This window comes from Nothoprocta perdicaria, unplaced genomic scaffold (assembly GCF_003342845.1).
Source record: "Nothoprocta perdicaria isolate Ctin4 unplaced genomic scaffold, notPer1 scaffold_414, whole genome shotgun sequence".
Taxonomy (NCBI): domain Eukaryota; kingdom Metazoa; phylum Chordata; class Aves; order Tinamiformes; family Tinamidae; genus Nothoprocta; species Nothoprocta perdicaria.
In genome coordinates this window covers 198,310-221,243 of record NW_020455660.1, presented here as the reverse complement: position 1 = coordinate 221,243, position 22,934 = coordinate 198,310, and the positions used below count along the sequence as shown (strand labels likewise).

Below are 22,934 nucleotides of genomic sequence, written 5' to 3'. Positions count from 1 at the left end.
CTTAGTCCATTATTAACACATTATTCATTCATTATGTGCAAGGTATTGGTTACCCCATAAATTATTTCTTAAAGTAACTCTATCAGCTTTTACTAATTGAAAAGTTTAATGTCAGGTTCCACCATTCTGTAGTCTTCAAAAAGTTGCATCCATATATAAATTAACATACATAAAATACTCCATTAAGTGTAAAAGACTGCACATCAAAATAGTACTTCCAGGTTTGATTTTAAAAGAATAGTCTCTTGCATTTATTTTTACAAATTGAAACTGTATAGGGATATTTACTCCATAACCCAAGATTAATAATGAAATAATTATTAAAAATATGGTTTGTAACTAAGATTTCTGTACATTTTCTGTACCTTCTGCACACTGAGTTAGCTTTATCATCAGGTTTTTGCACCGAGATATGCAGGCATCAAATATCGCAAAATATGTTTACAGACAAGAATTCATTATTTCAATTAGAGAAACATTTGTATTAATCTAAATATATGAAAATAGTTTGAAACTTGAGCCAAAATTATGTGGGCAATATCCCTTTAAATATGATATGCTATTGTAAGCATCCAACCCTCTATATAGTTAGAATTCTGCTGATAAATTAAAAAAAAGTGAAACATCTGAGGTGTGATTTAGTTTTATAAACTCAAGAGCAGCTTTCCCAAAGTTTAAGACAAATACAAAAAAATATTGCACAGCTTAAAATACAATTGTTTACATTCTGACTTCAGTACAGTACAACTTAAAAATGAATATAAGAAATTTTCAGTTTGTATTGTGAGCCCAATTATTTGTGCCAGAAAGTCAAACATCATCTATAAAATTTAAATACTAACAGGTTTAAATGTTTACTTATTACAGTATTTCTAAGCAAACTTTTAAAAAGCTTTTGGCCTCACTTTTGAGGGTCAGCAACTCTTGCAAACCAACATTAAAATTTGAGTGATACAGGTAATTCAACCCATTATTCCCTCAAAAAGCTATCAGACAGTAAGCATATTGTGAAGTATACATTTTTATTTAACATTCCTAAAATAAGCTGTATTTACATATTATATAAATGTATGAAGTCTTAATATAAAATAGAAAACTGCATTGACTGAGGAAATCACACTCCATATGGAGTTACTTATTGAAGACCATTTGTTTATGAAATTTTACAATAATTTATATAAATTATCTCTTCCAAATTAGATGATTTTTTTCTTTTTTTTTTTTTTTAAACTAATCCACACAATTTTGATGACTTTACAAACAGTGGTGTACATTACAAACTTAAAAAACAGTTATAGCATCTTCCGGCGCACGACTGGCTTTGGAAAATTAGACAGTCTTTTTTTGTTCTTTCGCAGAGTCTTTTCTGCTGCATCTGTGGTTTCTTTCTGATTGCTCTGTGTTCCATCCACTGGAGTTCCAAAAGGAGAAATGAAATTAATCTCCACTGGTGGAGGTGACCAAGAGCCTTCTTTTCTTGTTGTTCTGTAGGAAAGCAGAAAGTATGCAATTGCTTTCATTACCCACAAGAAATATTTATCAGCAAAAACAAGTGGTATAAAAAAAAAAAAAAAAAGGAATGCATTAGAATGTTATTTATGGGAATCAAGGTAGAAAAGCAATACAAATAATCCCACATATGTTTTCATGAGTTACTAGATGATCTCATTTATTCTTAGTGCTTATTCACAACAATTTGCAGTCTAAAAATTCAGTCCCCCAAGCCTTTAATCAGCAAGCACCTTCGTTAGGTAGTTTTCTAAAAAAATCGAAAAATCATACCCAGCAACAAGAACTTTTCCTTATTCAATCCCTACCCTGCTGCTTCCATAAATGAGGAGCTAAAGACTGTAAGAATGGGGTTTCATAAGATGAAATAAATCAATCAAAGAGCACATCACCACTGAAAAGGTGAGTAACCAACTGCCCTTTCCTATTCCCTACCTCTTTGTCTGCTTCCATTAGAAAGCTAACTCTTAAGGTGCAAAAAAATTCTAGTAGATCTACAGATTAGGGTGCTTTGTAAGAAGTGAACCTCACGGCCAGATTGAGAAGAGGAAGTTGAACCATCATACCAGCTGAACCATTGCCACAATAAAGGGATGAATTTTCCTTTTTTCTTTTCCCTTTCCTTTTGCAATGTGTAAGTGTTAAAGAGAATTTCATACTTGCTTGTTTTCTTCAGTTTGGCTTTTGCAGGTCTGCCTCTCCTCAACTTTTGCTTTCCCACAGATTCTACGGATTTGGTATCCTCTTCTTCCTCAGCTGGAAGCTCCTATGATAATGCAACAAAAAGATTTGCATCCACAAATTCTCACACTTCCACAGAACACAAATAAATATTTCTTTCAGGAAGAAATCAGGAAAAAAGTTTACTTCTAAAAGCATTACTATTTCTCTCTGCAAAAATAAATATTTCATCTCAAATTATAACATTATTTCCAAAATATCAAACTATGAAACCAACAAATAATTTACTGTACAAGTTTAAACAGTCACTGGGCCCTTTGCTAAAGAGAACATTTAATCATTCTTAGCTTACATATATAATTGAATTTTGTAGCTAGTTTTCATAAAGGAACATACTTAATTGATTAATTTAATAACTCTGTTTTTAGAAAAATCTTCAAGGAAAATTGAAAAGTATTAAAAACCATAATTTGAAAAAGATTCAGAGCAAAAGTCAGAAATTTGAAAAACCTGCAGTTTTTACTTACTGCTTCTTTCACAATTCGTGAAATACTAGATACATCTTTTCTCCTTGATCTCAGAAGAGGGGGTGAAAAGACAAATTGAGAAGTCAAGCCTGGGTCTAAATCCTGTAGTTGCACGAGATCGTCTGCTTCTTCATCTAAAAAAGACAATGTGCAGTTAATGTGCATGCACATTATAAAGAACAATGAAGCTAATTACAGTTATAGATAACACTGAACTTCATATATTTCTTAAAATAGAGTCAGATTAGGTTCCTAGACACCCAATATGGAGGTATGAACAGTTCCCTAGAAACTGCCTCATGGAATCCATCACTTTATAACAAACTGTGATTAGAAGAATTAGGGATTACAGAGATCCTATCTGTACGTACATAATAAAAGATATTAATAAGGCCAAGAGGCATCAACTGCCTTCACATCTTTTGAAATTTTTAGTTATATTATCCAATATTAAAAGTCCTCCATGTAATAACTTTACCAACAAAACATAATCCACCAAGAGACAATCACATAACTAAGAGCTGTACAGCTTGTTGAAAGATGCAGCTCATTTTAAGATAAAATCAGAACAAAATCAGGAAGCAGGTCTCCTTTAATTCTCTACTGGGTGGGGTGGAAAGGATGGAAAGGAGGGCAATTTAGCAATCTCTATTTGAATTTGATAGCTACAAAGGTCATGACAAAATTCAGATTAAATTTCATTTCACTTTGCTCAAAACAATTCATCCTCTTGTCTTTTTTTTTTTTAAGCATAATGAGCCTGCCAGTCAAAAAGTCTTTAGACAAAAAAAGGAATTTCATTCCAAATTTTCACTTTTGCAGTTACCTTCTTTACAGTACAAAATGCATATTCATGTCTTGTTTAGTTGACAAGACTATCATATCTTCTATTTTACATGAGCAAATACTGTACCTACCTTTTAATTTCCTTGCCACCTTTGTAACAGGAGGAGAGAAAAAGAAGGACTCGTTTTCCTCTACAGAGGGTTTCTGATGCGTGTCAGTTTTGCGGGACCTGGTTCGTGTAACACGAGTGCTCCGCCCTGTTACAGTTCTTGACGTTTCCTCATGCCCTGCTTTACTCGTGTCCGTGAGCAGCAAGGGGCTGCCAGCAGGTCCTTGGGCAAAGGCTTCTTCCACCGTGCTCTCCTCTGCTATCAACGGCAGACGGCTCTTTCTACCGCGACGCCCCGTCTTTGCTGCACTCTTGGGTGTAGCTGCTTCCTCACCTGACTGTGTGGGTGTTCTCTCAAGACTATCTGCTTTCTCTGCTTTAGCAAGCGTGGCTCTTGTTGATCTTCTGGGAGTATGAACAATCTGTTCTTTCTCACCTGAATGTGGGTCTTCCTGAGTAGAGACAGATGCTGTATCCGCTGAGAGATTCTGAGCTCCTTTCCTTACACTTCTCCGAGGAGTGACAGGAAGTTTCGGCTCTGTTTGAGGAAGGGATGATTTAGACAGAGCAAGTTCAGAATTTTCTGAGACTTCTGATGAACTCGCCTTTCTTCTTCTACCTCTTTTACTTGGCACAGGCGAGAGGAGTTGCTGATTAGGCTGCACCTCCTGAACTGTGACAGTATCTTCAGTAGGCTGTAAATTAATGCTTTTTAATTTTCTTCCACTTCTACCAGGACTGACTGCCGTTTTTGCCTTATGATCAGTGCCAACCTGGACAGTTTCTTGATCTCCTACTGAAGTTTTTCTTCCTCTAGTCCTTTTAGGAGTAGAAGCAAGAAAGCTGTTTTCAGCAAGAGAGGTTTCCTCACTGGTCTCTTCCAAAAGTTCAGATGCAGGTACCTTTCCTCTCCTTAACCCTCTTCTTGGAGTAACAGATATAGACTGTGTACTAATGGGCAGTGCTTGCCTATCAGAACGGCTGCTTTCTGCTTTCTCTGGATTATTCTGTTTAGGCTTTCTACCTCTTCTAGGAGTAACAGGAACCACAGGTGTTTCCTCATCTTGAACCTTTTCTTGTGCTTGAACATTAGAAGCCTCAGGAGTTTCTTTAGTTCGCCTAGTGCTTCTCCGAGTAGACAGTCCAGCCAGGACTGGTTTGTCTGGTCTTAGCAGCTGCTGATCGTCTGTGGTTGGAATAATCAGACTTCTGCTCAACTGCCCCCTTGCGCGGGTTCTAGGAGTGACCACGTACTCTACTTGGTGTATGTTGGATTCATCTTCTGCTTTTGACTTCTGGAATCTAGTCATCTTTTTACCTATGCTTTCGTGAATAGACTGTTCTACAACTTCAGATGTAAACTCTTTGCTTCTTGTGTCCTTGATTACATCCAGTAAATTCTCGGCAATAGCTACCTTGATGGGTTCAGGCACGTATGGGAGTGACTCTGCAATATTCTGAGATTCCTGATCGCTAGTTACAGTTGACACTGAGTTTGTAACATGTTCTTGGTTTTCAGTGTTTCCCACACTGTTCACTGGTTTTTCCTCTGCTGTTGTACTGCCTGGTTTAGAAGCGTCTATTAACACAGGGTCTAACTTCTCTTCTTCACCTTCTTCTCCTTCCAACACCAGTGTAAAATTACTCTGAGCTATAAAAATTTCTCCATCTCCCTCAGCTGCATCACATTCATCATCTTTGTTATCAGGCAAATCACAAGCAAACTGTTGTTCTATAGCAGCATAGCTATACTGAAGCTTAAGATTGTCTGCTGAATGCAGTTCACTACATGGAGATGTTTCGGATGCTTCTTCTGCTATTTGTGCCTTAACTGTACTGTCTTCAATAACCTGAAATTCAAAAGTGTCAGTTAATCTACCATTAATTAATCACAGAGACAAATATCATGCTGAGATAAATGGAACCGAGGACAGTGAAACACTGCTTTTCCCTTTAGATCACCAATGAATATAAAACTAAAAATTCACAATGTAATCTCTACTATAGATACAACTCATTCCTTTAAGGAGCTGAGAAGAGAATATTCAGTGCATGCAATGCTCAGTTTATGATAATTCCTCCAGCTCCTCTTTTAGAGCTTCCTGTACTAGGTGATTATTCTTCCCTTCTAAATCCACATGAAATTTTCAAAGTTTTATTTTGAGAGAAAAAAAACCCCCCACCTCTCTCTTGTTTCAAGAGCAAGCTCTTACTTGACTCAAATAGGTCAAGACAATTAAGTCAAAACATTAAGATCTTTGCTCAGACCTTTAAGATGCAGCACTAGTCAGCCACAGCAGAAGAAAGGCGCCATGTAACAGCAGTCTCCACAAGATCTGCTTATATTTTGGCTCCTATATATCTTGTTCAAAGTTGCTAGAGCATCGTATTGTAGAAACATATCACACTTTGGAACTTAATTCAAGAAGTATTACTCTATCTAAGCTCGCCATTCATACTTAGACATCTGCTAACAAGTGGGTAGTTTGCCCTATATCCTAAGGGAGCAGGCAAGTCAAAGAGACAAATGCATGTATGTCAGTAAGATGTAATTATAAAAAAACCAAAACCTTATCTTAAGGCCACATGAATGACTTTTGCAGCTTTGAGTCCATTTCATGCATTTCTCCCTTTCTAAGTATCAAAAATCGACTCCCACTGCTTGTGCACTCCCTAGACTATAATGACCTCTATGGTGTCCTCCTAAATTCTAAAGCTGAGAAGAGCTAAAGGCTAAAGGAGTGACTATCTGTTTCTCCTTTAATTTGAATTAAAGGAATGAGAAGTGTTTTCAGTAACTTAAAATAAATAAATATCCATCTACTCATGTTAAGCTTGTAGTTTCTGTTTGCAGTTTCACTCTCCCTAGCTATTATTACTTCTTGTAAGTCTAATTCTACAAGGAATTTTGACAGTCTACCCCACATTGTACTCAGAGGGCTTCCACATGGAATCTGAGCAGCTCATCAGCTCCAGGCCAATAAATGGAGGCTAACCCAAGAAGGAAAAGCTAGAGTGCTGGCTTTCCACAACTTCTGCAGAATTTCACTTTTTAGTCCTAGTGACTAGTCACCTTTTAAAACGCACATGCAACCTAAGTCAGTATGTTAAAACATGAGTTATTATGGGAAAAATGTTTTCAAAATTAGTTGGAATATCCTGAGGGTGAAATCAATTAACTACTGGAAATTCTGTTTATGCAAAAAAAGAAATAAAGGACACAAGCAATTAAGTCATTAAAATTTGTGTCCCACAGCAATTTGCCATTTGATAAATGGTGCCCAGTATCTACACGCTGCAGTCAACCTTTCTTTCTTGGTATCTTTAACATAAAAAAAACTCAAATAGTAAAAACTTAAACATGTATTTCTTAAGTCAAATGAATGCCTTATTTAAATCAAAGGTGTGTTTTGTACTATTCCAGCTCTCCAAGACCTAGGTTTTAACAGGTCCTCTGATGTGTGGTACATACAAAAGACACACAGAAGACAAACATGTCCACTGTTGTGTACTTAACTAGATAAAGAAATTCAGATATCTTGGTAGGACTTCAGTCTCTGCTAAGTGCTTTCTATTCTGTAGAAAATGGGAGAAAAATTTACTTACATGAATTTCCTCAGTTTTAGGAAGGTTGTTAGAAGCAGGTGTTTCTTCTTGTGGGAAAGAAACATTCTCTTCAACTTCTGCTTCTTCTAGGTTACATTCTTTAGGTAAATTCACACTCTTTCCTTCAAGGTTTTTTTCTGAATGAGTACTGGCCACATCCTCACTGTCAAGGATACTTATGACAGCTGAAAAAGATTTATATCATTTTAATATAAGCGTTGTTTATAGCAGTGTGCTGTGGGTGTGTTCCTTAAAGCTACTGGACCGTGGCTATATCCGAGTATCCCTCAAGGATAAACAGGTTGTCACAGCCTGAGCTCACAACTTTCCAAGAACTTCTCAGCATGCCAAATAAAGGCTAGAAATGGATATTAAGAGAAAAGAGAAAATCAAACTACCCAGACTATTCTAAAATAAAGATCTATTTCTGTGGACCAGTGTTATACATTTCAGTTTATGTGCTAGCCAACAACTCATGCCTGCCATATTGCTGACATTATGAAACATGCTGTACACTACTGCTTGATGTAGAGAAATAGAGAAAGAACAGTACAGTTCTCAATCCCTCCACATATATCAGACTTCCTCCAAAAAGTAGAAGCTAAACAGCTCTCTCTGGTACACATCCTACAACAGCAGTAACAGCAGCAAAGGAAATGAAAAACCAGTGTGAAGTTCATAGACAAGACAACCTACCTACCACAAAAGGCAGCTGAAAAGGCACACTGATTTTTAGTTTTTCTTCAGACCCTGAACACTGAAGATGCATCATCATTTAAAATGATATATTCAAGCAGCAGTCCCGTAGCACATGCATTAGGACTGGTACACAACATTAGGGAAAACCCTGGCCTCTCCTTTTAAGAGCATAAAAACCTTTTCTCGGTATTTTTAAACAAGAGGAGGAACACTAACTAACAAGACTTTCTTTAGAAACATATCCTCCTTAAAATTTGGTGCAAGTTAGCAGCAATACACTACTTCTACTCAACATTGTTCAGCAATATGGCAAATTCCCCATTTAATCCCAGGAGCTCTGCTACCTTAAACTCAGGCAACACCTCTAACACACGGTACATACATTCACCGTCTTCCTCCAGGGATTCAGAGACCCGTGGATTCGTTGCTACTGGTAGGTCTTTTTCTTCCAAGGAGGAGGATGTTTTGGAGTCCTGGTGGCTTGTTTCACTTTATAAATGGAAAACAAACAAACAAACAAAAAGCTTAAAGCTCCATACAGGTTAACAAAAATATTCTCTTGCTGTTGAATCTTAAGTCTCAAAACAGAACTGATGAATAAAAACTAGAATTTCCAACATAACCACACTCAATTCACTGAATACAATGAGCCCCAAGTACCTCATGTCCTCCCCAGCTCTGTCACACTGGTTTCTTAATTACAGAGCTGTATTGCTTATTTTTTTGTTCTTCCGAAAGAATGCAAATACTATAAGGGAAATTTAGAACAACAAAAGTTCCTATCAGTACAGATTACCATTCACAATTAAGGGTTATTTAATTACTTACATTTCCTCTTCATCACTATGTATTTGCAGATTTTAAATTATCTGGTGAGAAAATAGATAAATGCCCCTTCCACAGATAAATGCTTAAGTGTGCACATGAAAGAGCATTAGTTAAATGTACAAAATAGTACCAGAAAGAATTCATATCGCCATATAAAACCTTTTAGGTTGCAGGAATGTCAATTACAAATTTAGCTACATAATTTTCTGACAGAAGGGGGACTGAAATTCATGATTTGGCTTAGTAAGACTCAGTCTGTAACAAATTTACATGGTCTAGCGAATGAAGTCTTCATCACTGTACTTTGAGGTCTACAGCTATTTGAGAAACAAAGAGGACAGATATGACAGCTACTCTCTTCAAAATGCATTTATGCAAAATGAATTACGTTCACAGACAGGATCAAAGAGGAAAACTATTAACATAATATAAAGGAAATAACCCATATCAGGTAAAAAAATCATACTTTTTAAACACAAGAAAGTGAATAGTTATGTACTCATGCAATGTCAAAGATAAGTGGATTTTATAAACTTACGTTTCACTTGCTGTCCAACAGGTAGCAGCCTCACCAGATTTGAGCATTAATTTACCATCCTCTGGAAGGGCAGGAGATTCTGTATCTGATTCTTCCAAGAATACTAGAAAAACAGGAGAGGTGAGTGACTTCCCTGATGTAGTTAATGTAATTATAATTTTTAACAAGTCTCTTTGTCATTTCATCTAGAACAGTGATAGAAATAGGATACTGATGTGATGCAATGAAATAATGCTGCTAAGATTCAAATGCACAGAAAGTCTGAATATAGTAAAACAAGAACAGTCTGCAATATGTTTTCAGGCAATAAAACTAGACCACTACTTTGTAGTAAGTATTCTTATTTCTCTTTGCTTAGTTTTGGGGTGTTTATCTCATTCCAGCAATGTTTCTTTCCATTTCTCAATTCCTTCTCTCTTACAAGATTGTATCTAAGGTCCCTAACTTTAAAACTCGGCTGCTATTTTTGAAGCAAATACCACCCACATCTTTCCAAAGACCAAGAGAACAATTTTAACCATCTGCAATGGAGATCTCCTGGGTTTCTATCCCAGGAGATAGAAGAGAGAAAAGCATATTTACAAACTGAGAGAGTTCGCGCGAGTGAAGCTGGATTCTGACCTGCTTGAGAATCTATTTTTAATCTTAACAAGTTCAATTTTAGAGACGCCCTTCTTACCTTACATTTCTACCATCTGCCTCCTTTAAGTCCAGCAATTATCTCTGTGGGCAGGACCCAAACTTAGAGCAGTTTTGCTAGTTCAGGACAAATGAGCACTATATATACTGCCTTGTAATGCTTTCAGAATAATGAAATTGTACAGAATTGTTTCTACCATAGCCCAGCAATGACAATGTTTCTTTACAAGATTATTCTTTAATCATCAAACCTTATTATTACTACTTTTTTGGCGGAAAACACCTTTGATTTCTTGTCAAAATATAAAATACCTCACCTGGAACCGGTATGCATTACGAACCACTTTATTACAATCATATCCCTTTTACCAGGGCAGGTTCGTATCTGAGAACACTTGTTTAGCCACCGGAAAAAAAAGGGGCTCAGGAACTTCAATAGTGACAATCTCTCTCCAGACCCTGAAGAATCATTTCAGTCATATGGTACACTGATGTGTGACTACACAGTCACTGTTATGAACTGTTCTGTGACAGTAGACTGATCCCTGCATACAGTTCCCAGAAGCAGCGAACTACAGTTGCATGGACTAAACAGGCTGTTTGGCACATTACCTTCTTGCTCCTGCACTACCTGAAAAAAACCCTCAAGCTCTTCATCACTGCTACCCAGCCAAAGATTCACATCCCCTCTAATCCTGAGATGCTCATAGGAACGTGGCCTAGAGAGCTGGACTGGCTCAAATGGTAATTCAGCTCAAACCCCCAACAAAACAGGTTTGGGAAGAGGCTGCATAAAACACTAAACCAGCAGACTGACAGAACACAGCTGGAACCAGGAGATGACATGAAAATCCATTTTCCAAAAGGAAATTATTTAACTGAGCAGTAAGGAAGTGCAACTGCTCACAAGAAACACTAGTCAAAAGCATCACACATTAATAAAGACCAAGATACCTGAAAAAAAGATTTAAAATAAAATATTTTCAATCCAAAGTGCCTATCGCACTTATGAACACTCATCAGTATCAACTGTGGCACTCAAAAGGCACCTTTCGAAGACATCAGAAAAATTAATTTGAAAACTTAGGTTATCACATGATGAAACACACCAGCTTGTTTCCTTAGGTCAGAATCAGATTGTTCCAGCTGAAAAGGTTTGTCTTCAGCCACTTCATTATCTTCTTCCTCCTCCGATTCCTGAAAATCGGCATCTTCTTCAGGAGACGAATTGGCTGGTTTAGAAGCTATAAAGATGACATCATCTTCAAAATCGCCAGGTGATCTTGCGTCGTGATACTCCAAGGTCGTTTGGTCTGACCTGACAGAGACGCTACTATTCTCTTTGCTGGCTTCCATCTTCTGCGAACCACCTCCAGCGATCATTTCTGAAGACTCTTCCCCTTCAGCATGATCATCCTCAGGATTGCTGAGGGTAAACAGAGTTGTTTTCGCTCTGCTTTTAGACCAAGCATCCTCCACCACCACACGATGATGCTCAGATGAAGCATCCGGAGATGAAGCTCCGGATTGCTTTTTATCTTCTCCTACCTTGATACAAGAAGAAAAAGGGAAAATCAGTAACAGGTTTCGATTTTACAAAGGCAAAAAATGGGAAATAAAAACATGCTGTAATCTTTCCCAAATCTTTTGCTTCCTTTTGCTTGCTCTTTTAACTTGTGTGCACTATTAAAATATTTCAACCTGCTCTATGCTGTAGGATGAAACAAATAAATTGATCTGGACACACCCCATGATAAGTAAGGAATTTATATATCACAGAACCTGCTCTTATAATTGTGTAGTTCTTGGTCAGTCCTTTAAAATGTAATAAAAGACAGAATATAAAGACAATGTTAGGATGTCCATGAAAAGCTCATCTATGTAGATATTAGTATGTGCCCTCATTACTTCTGCAGCCACATGATAAGCTGCATCAGCAAACCAAAGAAGAAAGATGCGAGAGGAGCAAAGTCTGCTTCCACGTGGATCCCTCTCTTGACTGTTTTCACTTCACCGTTATATGAATACTATCCCTTGTTCAAGGTAGGAATTAAAACTGGGAGGTTTAAGGTCGGAGAACAGATAATCCAGCTTAATAGTAAGTGCCTATTTTTACAATGAAGTAACCACAGCCTCACAAACCAGGAGACTGAAAATAAATGCAGATTGTAATTCCTATTGTTTTCAAATATATGCAATTCACAAGGCTTAAAAAAAAGGTCACTTCAGAACAACTGGCTCAATCTACTCTCTTAGCTGTCCTACCAGACCATCATTTGATAAAATACGGCATGAAACTGAACTAGCTACTTGGAGCAGTCACAGCTCCTAAAAACACTTAAACAACAGTAATGTCAAGGTCACCCTTTTTATTATGGATAGGCTTCTATAACAACACATGTTTGCAGGTCTACCATAACCATTTCTGACCAAATCCAAATTTGCTACTTTTCCAATTTGCTGTTCCAATTCTCAAAATAGGGAGTTTTACACAGATTTATTTTTCCCAACTTTTAATAACATCCAAACCAAACAGTGCAAAAAGCCTTGTGCTGTGAAGACCACTCGTTGCACCCCAGCTTACCCCAGCAGTCCATTTTGCACTTGAACCCTCTTCCACGAACGTAATTCTAAGCTCCTTTGCCCGGAGAGGAGGTGTAACTGATCGGCCTGGAGATGCAGACGGAGTTGCCAGAGGTGTGGTACGAAGGCTGGATCTGAGAATGGACTGAGGAGTAAACCCAGGAAAAGCAGAAGCAGATGTGGCCAAAGTTTTAGCTTTCTAAGGAAAAAAAAGAAAAATCTAATTTAAAATCTGTTAAACCTGTAAAACTGAAGACTTCACTTGTCAAAAATCTTAGTTCCAATTGCAAACTGGATTTATATTATCAAAAAAGACAAAACTTAGACTCTACACTGTACTTTTTTTTCAAATGGTACCAAAACCCTCATGATGCAACTTGCTCGTTCTGCTTTATCTGCTATCATTTTTTTTAATGCAAACACAAACAAGTTATTTAAAAACCCATTTCCTCAAGAAAAAGATATAGCATCAGGTCATGTAATTTCCCATCCTAGTAATTCTGCACTGCTTCTAAAACGTATACATGGACATATCAATTAAAAACCCTGCTGCATGAATGGCATTCAAAAAGCAATAGTGACAATTTAATTTTCTATAAATCAAGTGATATTTGTAGTGTACTAAGATAAGTGACATTTTGTGCTGTAAAAACCCCAATACCTCTTTAGCCAAGAGTGTCTAGGTCCTCTTATTTCAGCTCAAAAAATGTTTTATAGATATGAAAGGTATTAAAAGATGGATAATGGAGATAGATTACTAACATGGGCATTATTTCACTAAAGAAAAAGCAAAAACAAAACAACACACAAAGGTTGTAATTCAGGGAAACTCCAATTGTTTTGCATTGTTAGCTAGAGGCAAGACCACCAGTCTCAAGAACACAGGATGTTATTTCCATACATACGGAGATACATCATTAGCACATAAACAACTAAAGTTACTCCAACAAGCAGAGACTGAATTCAACAAAAAGACTGATATCTGGCTTAACTCGAGCTGTTGTCATACGCCTAAATGGATTAAGAAACTTAAAACACACACATTCTTGAGTCTAGGTATCAGAGTTACATTGCATTTCAGCTATTAAATACCTAATGATTAATTTAAAACTTAGCATCTGTAAGTGTCCAAGTATGCCAAAAAGCCCAATTTTAATGTGCTTTATTCCATTTCTGTCAATAAGTCTATTCCATGAAGCTACTGGACAATATGTGTACTGCAATCAAATTAGAACTGAAAGTTCATTTTAAATTTTCCTCTTCAAGACCATTTGCAATGCACTTTCTAAAGAATTATACACAAAAGAACCACAAGCACATGGAAAACGTGTAATAATCCAAAACCTGGATAACAACAAACACTGTGGTTTTGATTTAGTCAGAAAATCTACAGTTTCAAGTCTGTTTGAAATACAAACCTTAACCACAAGAGGAGTCTCTAGTAGATTTAACTCTGATGCTCTTGCCACTCTCTTTTGTGAGCTGGAGCCATGTGCCTGCAGTGGGCTGGACGTCATGTAGGAAGTGGAAGGTCTGCACGGCGACTGCCAGTTATTCTCCTGTGCTGGAGAATATGAAGGAACAGGCCGAACCACCAACTCCAGCAATCTACCGAGATAATACATGATTTGAAAATATGAAAACCAAACAAAAACAACAAAAAAAATCAAATAACAAAAAAGAACAAAATGGGTTAAAAAAGCTGAGACAATACATAGCAAAAATATTGAATGAAGAAAACATGGGTGAAGACGAATTAATATGCCCTCACTGAGGGGGTGATGCATGAATAGGAGGCATTTTCTTCTGTTTTATTACTTCTTTCTATTTCATGTGGGATTTTTTAAATAAGGGCCTATGAGGTATGAGTAATATAATGTTAAGTTATAAAAATGATGCAGTTGTGTTAGAAGTTTTTCTTTTCCCTGTACATTTCAACACTAGAACCTGCTTCAACTTCTCCCCTCAGTTGTATTCCCAATTTCCTCTTTTAGCAAATACAAAACTAAATGAAAGCAAAACGTTTAAAGAATGAGAAGCATAAACATTAGAAGATTTTTATTTAGAAACATACTTTACATGTAGTACTCCTCAGTTTAGCATTAGTTGAGCAGTTCTTCAGTAATATGAAAATTAGTAGTGTTAATCAGCAACTCTGTTAAGACAAAACTGCTATAAAGCCAAAAATACTTTAAAAGAAGAGAGTAAGGACTACATAATTGGTTTTATTTCCACATCCGCTTGAGCTATTCAATTTGGAGATGTACTATACCTGGAACATTTTTGGGAAAATTTTGTAACTGGTGTTCCAACAAAGGCATCAGGCAACTCTATGTCAGGGGGAGCGGGTGCTACGACTGGTGGTTCTGTAACTCTAGGACTAGAATTAAAAAGAAAAAACAATTTAACTTTTTTTCTCTTGCAGTCTAAAATTCAAGATTATTTCAAGATAACTGATTGATGATTTTGACCTGTACAAAGCATCTAACAATTATTAACCCTTTCTCTGCAGCTGACAATTCTGCCTATTTTTTAAGTAAAAAGGCAGAAACAAAGCAGAAACTGGGCAGGAAGAACTGGATTACTATTTGATCACACAATCAAGCCTATCAAAATCTCTATGCCAGCAGACTGATGGCAGTCATGCTTTTAGTATTTCCATATTTTCATTCAGCTATTTCAATTTTTTTAAAGACAATTACCTTAATGTAAAAATAAACATATATTTATACTGCTTTAGTACATATAATAAATGTATGTTAATATTGTTTTAGTGGAAGTTCGTTTTGAAAGTTATTTCATTTTTACATTTTTCAGACACACAGGCAAAAAAAACCCAAGGCAATCAAGCTTTTCTCTAGTCCAAATTGTGTCCCAAACAGTAACACAACCCAAACATTTTATTTTTATTTTTAGCTTTGTCTTATAACCCAGGACAAAAGACAAGCCTTTGTTAAAGCCTTCTTACCTATCATATTGTGAGAAATTGCTTTTCTGCTCATATCCTACCCATACTTCTCCAATTTTTGACAGCACATCACCAATGAAAGTAGCCCTCGTATGCACATTTCCTGCATTAGCTTGCTTGGCCACTGTTGATAATGGCTTTGGTCGTGAGACTGTAAAGCAAAGAGGTGGGAAAATATCAGCCTTTGGTAATCAAAGTGAAGGTTAGTTTCCCCATTATCTTCTTCCCCTAAACCTTACCTTCTCTTAAGACTGATGAGGGCAAATGGTAAGGCTTGGCCCTCTCTATAGCCAGCTTCCTTTGAACTCTAGGAAGTATCTTGCCATACTGCTCCAGTATAGAATTTCTGGTAACCGATCTCTCTCTCAAGCGAGGGTCACAATCATTCTGGTAAATGGAAAGAGTGAAGCAAAAAGTCAACTAATTAAAAAGTAATCAATTGCACAGAACAGTCTGTGCTATTCTGATTTGTGAATAATTTGATTTCCTCTAAATGCAAAATAGACCAAGTGCATATAGGAATAGCAAATTCTACCCTTCAGTAAACACCGATTTTGCCTAATATTATTTAGCAGGGAATACAGTAGACTAGCATAACAAAAATTACAACCTTGTAACAATTCTAGCTCTCTGCACAAACTTATTCTGATATACTTGTTATCATCTGTAGAATAAGCACAGCCTGAAACATTTAGTTCATAAATTCACAGAGCAGTTTTGAATAAATGAAAGTTTTGATTCATCTTTTAAATTCAGCTGCAACTAACGTTATACAAATTCTTCTGTAACATTTCAAATAATAGTAAAAGAACCCTGACGAATATACGAAGCTTAAAGTACCTGCTTCACTGATTACTATCAACTAATAGTTAGTAACACCTAACAGACCCTTGCAACTGCGACAGAATTGCTATGCTTACCATGAGATTAACCTTTATTGACTGATTCAGCTGTAGTGCTGGGATGTAGTTGGCACGCTGCAGATGGTGCACTAAAAGAAATTCATGGTTCTGAACACCAGCATTAGTCTGCAAAAATTTCTCCAAGCACTCCTGTAAAAGAAAAAGTATTATTTCAAAAAACTCTTACAGTTCTGCCTCTCTTCAAAGAGGCAATTCAGGCTTTTCTTGCCCACACATACTTGCTCAGTGCTTGTGAAGGGTAGCTTCAGTAAATCTTCCATTAGTCCCATCTCCTGACAGATTTCATACATGTGTTTTAACAGCTCTTCTATGTTTAGCTTAGTAGTATGCTGTCGCAACAGACTCCAAGCCTCCACCATGCACCTGCAATTAATTTTTTAAGATGCAGAGAAATATTAACAGAGCCAAGAAGATGACCAAATATCCTGCACACAAAGTGTGTAGGGTACCGAGGAGATCATGATTTACTTTCCAGGATTTGTTCTCCACCTTACACCATATTCAGATGCTAACACAGTTGGTGTGTGTGTATACACACACACACACACACACACACTATCTCTTTACCTGTTGGATAACAGCACAGTGAGGAAAAGCTGCACTTCACTGCTACTTGCCATCGATGGCTTCATCATCTGTATGTATCTTAGGGCTCGCCTGTGCTCTCCCTGGCACATGAGAGACTGAACAATTCTCATATGCTGCCATGACACAGTTTTGATGGTGGCCGGATGGAAGAGAAGAGACAGCGAATTCTGCACAAGTTAGACATTAAGATAATTAATGTTATTAAGATACAGGTACACTTCTACAACAACAACAAGGACAAAGAGCTTCCCAAGGAAGGGGAGTTGGACTATCACAGAATCCCAGAATGGTTGAGGTTGGAAGGGACCTCTAGAGATCATCCAGTCCAACCCCCCTGCTCTAGCAGGGACACGTAGAGCATGTGGTCCCTTCCAACCTTAACCATTCTGTGCTTCTGCGAAGGGTGATCATCAATACTAGTGAAGGTTCTATGACTAGTACTAACAGAAAGAAAATAGGAATTTAAAATATTTGTATAAAAGCAGACTCAGCCATATAAATCAAAATTAGTCTTAATAATCCCATACATTTCTAGATTAAGCAAATCTGTTTCTAAACATCACTTTTATAAATACATTAAGTTTTTCTCCCACACAAACCAATTATATTATAAGAGGCAAAGAACAACATTAAGCACTAGAATGAACATGAACTAGAAGTAAGACCTACTTACCTCAAAATCATTATGATCTAGAAGCCAAAAACCTTGAACAAGCTTAACAAGACCCCAAGGGATAGCAAAAGCAGTCGGGAAGGAGTCAATTGAAGTTTCTGTTTTATTTGGAAAGGAATGCATTATATCTAGCAGCAAATAAATTGTCTGGTATCAAGTATCTGATTAAGGCCAATACATTCGTATGACTAAAGCTTTTCACATGACATTTATGAAAGATGACAATTCAACTAAGAATATGAAAGCATTAGGAAGTAAAAAATAACAACATATAAATTCTGCAATTTTAGTCTATTATAATCTAGAGAAAGCCAGTTCTTCATCACCAAAATGCATTCTGAAATAAAATCAGAAAGAACTACTTCTGGATTTATTCAATGTATTTGTAAAACCTAATTTTTACAATTTACTATTTTAATAACTCAATTATAAGCTCCCGGTGTTTATTTAGTCAATGGAGCTGCCAAATTGGACATGCAAGGCACTTGAAAGCTCACATCTTAATTATCACAGCAATAAAGTTTTATATTTTGATTTTTTTTCCCATTTAAAGAGACGGTAAAACAATGTAAATTATGCTATTCCTAGGCTACAAGCTAACCAATTTTTTCTTTCTTTTGGGTAGTGCCCATTTTCTCATTCTGACATCCATTTTTAGGGACGTTCCAGTATGACAAGTGTGGGGTACAATAGTTTTTCAAGCCCTCACTCTCTGGACTCATCTCCCTGTTTGGTTAAATAACAATATCAGAACAGAAGCGACCATCCTGTGTAAATATCCAGCAATTTAAAAAATTGTTTTCTGCCTCATGACATTTCTGTTTGCTATTCTGTGTGTTTGCACTTCTAACAGAACAAAGGCAAGCAGTTAGCTGTGCTAAGGAATTGCTGATTCCAGCAATGCGCTGCGCGCTGTAATAAGAGAACAGGAAAGGATACAATTGCATGTTTGTAGCTTTCTTCAACATTTTCTAATAAATAAAGATCCAGCAGTGCCTGTAAAGAAAAATTAAAAGTGTTAGACATTTTCTTCTTTAATAAATCACTATTTCTCTTAAAGAAGACAATCAAACAAAAACATACAAACAATGAACAACAAAACCGTGCAACACTTACATGTAAACTAGAGGGTGGATATTTCCCAGTTCCTCCTTCATCTCTCCGCCACAGCTTCTCAATTTGATCTCCTAACTGGGAAACCATTCCATCAATCATCAAGCAGTCAGAATCCCATTTCCCTCTGAAACAAAACGTAGCAAGGATTTGGATGGAGGAAAGCAGTAACTTGAACCTCTCAGTATAACAGATTCCCTCTAGTAAAACAACAAACGCCTATTGAACTGCAAACAAGCCTTGTAAACCAAAGTGTCTAAATGTCAATCTCACACTCTAACCTTGGCACTAAAATACCAGAACTATTTTTTTAATATAAATCTAGTACCTCAAAACAGAGAATGTTCAAGCACAGCAACTGTGAGACATCAAACCAGAAACTTCATGTTCTGTTTTCCTCATCTCACTTCTGCTACTATTAAAGTTTTATTTTCACAGATTTAGGCATATCCATAGATTTTGGCATTATCATAAACAGTATCTCTTTATATAAACACAGAGTTACAACTAGAAGTCTAAACTATTTTGATTATATTTTTTAAAACAGTGGAGTCTTCTACAGCCTGCAATGCCACCTTTTGATGTCCCAGTGACAAGCAACTGGACTAGCACGCTAAGTGCCTCATGCTGCCAAGGAACACAAGGAACAAACTTGCATATCCAAGTTTGAGAAGTCAGCCTGGACTTAACTTAACACCAAGTACCTAATACATTGCATAGTTCCACCCTAGTTTATCCTGTAGCATTTTATTCATAGTCACAGCCTAAAAACGTTCAGAACTGCAATTTCTCAATTTAGATTTCAATACAATTTCTTAACAAAAAACTATTATTATGTAATCCAAGGTACATCATCTGTTTAACAGTAAGCTAGTCAAGTAAGCAAGAGGTTAAACAAGAATGTGACTTTTATCCAACGACCAACCGAAATGCTACCCAAACGTAATTCTGCTCATCTTATTAAAGCATATTTTTGATTAAGAGATTTAGGCCAATACAACTATTATCACTTATTATCATTCACAAGACGAAATTTTTCAAGTTTTATACCATGTCTGAAACAACCATTTTGGGAAAGCTATGCCTTACTTTCACTTAAAAACTGGACATGAGTAATTCCATCCCGATCAGGTATCTTTTCAGTAGTAACAATGTAGTAACAAGTAGTAGTGACAGTTAGTAACAAGTTACAAAGGTTAATCAATGAATTAAGGAGGCTACAAACATAACAATACAAACCACTATTTTCTCACCTTGTTTCCCCTTAAGCAGTTAAACAGCACAAATACACAAGGCACCAGTACTGAGCACAGGCACAAATAAATATCCAAACTCAGTAAACTCTGAATCCATCAGATGCTCATAGTGGACTAAGAACACTGCTGGAAAGTACACTAAGCACAGCAAATACAACTGCTCACATAAAACCATTGCTTCTTTGCTTCTGGGTCTGCAGGGGAAGCTTTCCAGAGTCATCTGGTAAATCTTACCTTGATAAACGCTCAAGTTTCTGTCGGTGACCAGTGTAGTAGCTCTGAATCAGAGGATAATTGTAGAAAGGTCTAGACAGCTGCATATCATCATCTGCAGGCAAGTAAGCAAGTTAAAACCACACTTAGATTTTGACTTTTAAGAGACTAGAGACAGAAAATTCACAGATTCACAGATTCACAGAATATTTAAGGTTGGAAGGGACCTCTAGAGATCATCTAGTCCAACCTTCCTGCTCAAGCAGGCACACCTACAGCATGTGGCACAGGGCGGCATCCAGGCGGGTTTTGAAGACCTCCAGAGCAGGAGACTCCACAACCTCCCTGGGCAGCCTGTTCCACTGCTCTGTCACCCTAACAGTAAAGTAGTTGCTATTTAATATTTCCATAAATAATAATCAGCTTAGCATTCTTTTTGTACAGTGTATTATAAAATAATCTTTTATAAAAATACTCTAGAAACAATTGATAGATGTTCCTGTGAATGCTAACAAATTGCCCAAGTTAAAAAAATAACAAAAAACCTAAGCATAAGCAAAGCTCCAGTCTCCTATTACTACCTTCACTAAACGGAAGCAAGTCTTGATACTCAATTCCTTCATGTCTCAAGTGTCATTTGAAGTTTATAGTTGATGTGGAATTTCAGAACATGAAGTGAAGCTAAGCTCAGTAATAACTGTTACTCTGGCAAAGAAAAATGATTCAAAAGGACTGACCTTTTTTTTAAATGTGAAGTGAGCATTTGTAAGGCCTTTACTAAGGCGGAAATGGAAATATATAATGCATCTGAATAACGTACTTCTAACATGCAACTAATATTTTTATGGTAAGAACAAACATCCAGTATTTGCTGTGTAATATTTTTTGGTTTTGTTTTTAGTAATTAAAGTATTTCAGGTTATGGACACAAGCAACTCTTTAAAGTCAGAGTCTTAAAAACTACTTCTAAAGAAGATTCAGGAAGGAAACAGGTTGCATCACCCTATATCATATATTAGCAAACAAACAAAACAAGTCAGGAAAATCTCTATTTCACCAACTGAAATTCAGCATGCACCATCACTGAACCAGTACTACTTGTTACTGGTGCTACTTTTACAAAAACATGGCTAAGACCTTGTTCCCAGGAATCACTTGCTGGGTAGTCTCCTTGCTGCTGCAAACAGAGCACAGTTTGAGCTCACCTAAACCCTCTGGAAGGAGATTAGCCCGGCAGAACCAGATGACCACTTGTGCATACAAAGAAATGAGGCTGGTCACAACCTGCTTGTTCTTCAAATCTGTAAAACCTGAAAACATAGACAATTTTTTAAGGCATATTCCCTTCATTGTAAGTAGAAAACATCAAATAACACCATAAAAATCACCCAATTTTCACTTTAAATCACTTCCTTATTTGAAGGGAAAAAACAGACACTACCACCATGAAAAGCAATCCCCAAGAAAGCAACAGGCTGACTAAAGGCTAAAATTAAATTTGAAGAAGCAAACAAAGCCTGAACTATTAACGATATTAATGAATAAGACTTGTTAAAATTGTAGCAAAGAACCACTTTTGAAAAATATGTCAAGAACAACTAATAATATATAAAAAAGGAAACAACCTATTTTACAAGTTGTTTATGCTTTCATTATAAGTTCTAAGAATGTGTTTACAATATTTTTCTACTACTATAAATTCAGGACAGTTTTTGGTATTGCCTTATTCAATTGTTTTAATTTCAACTCAGTTATTTACATGACTTCTTGCTGAATCTTACTCCCTGTGCAAACCCCTGCGCAAACTCCATGGCAAATAATTTCCCTGAACTCAGTGCGTACTAAGGGGCAGTTGAAACTCTTTCTCACTCATAGATTTAAGTCCTTCTTCTAGTTAAACCTGACTGTCTTCCGAGTAGCACGATGAAAGCAAAGCAAAGCAAAAAAAAAAAAAAAAAACCCAACAAAAGCTCCTGTTTTTGTGATTACAACCCCAAAACAATCTCAAATCAGAAATCTAATATTGAGATATATGAAATATTTAGTAACGTTATTACAAACCTTTTTCAGTAAGTTCTTGCGCTTCTGTTAGAAAACAGTTCAAGACTGTGCTAAGGTTGCTCAGAAGCAGCTGGCAATGCTGAAGAGACTGGATAGTCTGTGGGTCAATGAAGTTGCTACTGCCATCAAAGAGTGGGACACCTTTCCGGAGAGAAATGTGCAGCCGTTAGCATATATGACAAGTTCAAAGTCCATTTAAAAAACTGTGTGCAATATCATACCTATTCATATTACTGAATGCACTCGATTCAGAAAGGCTAATCTACATTTGTAAAAGGATTACATTTTAATACTCACATATTTGGTCAAATTCATCTTTTGTATAGATCACTTTATTCCATGTCCACTCAAGAATAAAGCGCAGATTAGCAGCAGCAGAACTTGGTTGCTCTAAAAAATAGAAAAATAATAGAAATAATAAGAAAACAGAAATAACAGGAAAAAAAAACTTTCAAGATCCAGAATGTATAAAATAAAAATGTTTAAGTATTACCTTCAGATGTCCAATGTTTAATGCATCCAATCAGAAGTTCTAAGGAACTTGTCTGGATAGCAGCTGACAATACTGCTTCTAGCTGTTCCTCCTTAAAAAAAAAAAAAAAAAAAAAAAAAAACAAAAAAAAAAAGAAAAAAA

General features: G+C 36.5%; 1 protein-coding gene across 1 annotated transcript in view; it reads right to left on the bottom strand.

Annotated features, from left to right (window-relative positions):
- Window positions 1–491: 491 nt before the first annotated feature.
- AHCTF1 (AT-hook containing transcription factor 1) overlaps window positions 492–22,934 on the bottom strand; it is a 41,626-nt gene continuing 19,183 nt past the window's right edge. The window contains exons 12-35 of the mRNA XM_026045891.1: window positions 22,794–22,884; window positions 22,598–22,690; window positions 22,301–22,441; window positions 21,445–21,549; window positions 20,261–20,354; window positions 18,774–18,897; window positions 18,597–18,653; window positions 17,658–17,804; window positions 16,964–17,151; window positions 16,615–16,759; window positions 16,394–16,525; window positions 15,713–15,860; window positions 15,474–15,624; window positions 14,778–14,885; window positions 13,924–14,113; window positions 12,507–12,704; window positions 11,032–11,470; window positions 9,284–9,386; window positions 8,300–8,406; window positions 7,219–7,403; window positions 3,635–5,462; window positions 2,718–2,851; window positions 2,169–2,275; window positions 492–1,485 (exon numbers count right to left, since the gene is read on the bottom strand). Coding sequence (XP_025901676.1) covers window positions 1,293–1,485; window positions 2,169–2,275; window positions 2,718–2,851; window positions 3,635–5,462; window positions 7,219–7,403; window positions 8,300–8,406; window positions 9,284–9,386; window positions 11,032–11,470; window positions 12,507–12,704; window positions 13,924–14,113; window positions 14,778–14,885; window positions 15,474–15,624; window positions 15,713–15,860; window positions 16,394–16,525; window positions 16,615–16,759; window positions 16,964–17,151; window positions 17,658–17,804; window positions 18,597–18,653; window positions 18,774–18,897; window positions 20,261–20,354; window positions 21,445–21,549; window positions 22,301–22,441; window positions 22,598–22,690; window positions 22,794–22,884 — 5,208 coding nt within the window. The 3' untranslated portion in view covers window positions 492–1,292. The remainder of the gene's footprint in view (window positions 1,486–2,168; window positions 2,276–2,717; window positions 2,852–3,634; window positions 5,463–7,218; window positions 7,404–8,299; window positions 8,407–9,283; window positions 9,387–11,031; window positions 11,471–12,506; window positions 12,705–13,923; window positions 14,114–14,777; window positions 14,886–15,473; window positions 15,625–15,712; window positions 15,861–16,393; window positions 16,526–16,614; window positions 16,760–16,963; window positions 17,152–17,657; window positions 17,805–18,596; window positions 18,654–18,773; window positions 18,898–20,260; window positions 20,355–21,444; window positions 21,550–22,300; window positions 22,442–22,597; window positions 22,691–22,793; window positions 22,885–22,934) is intronic.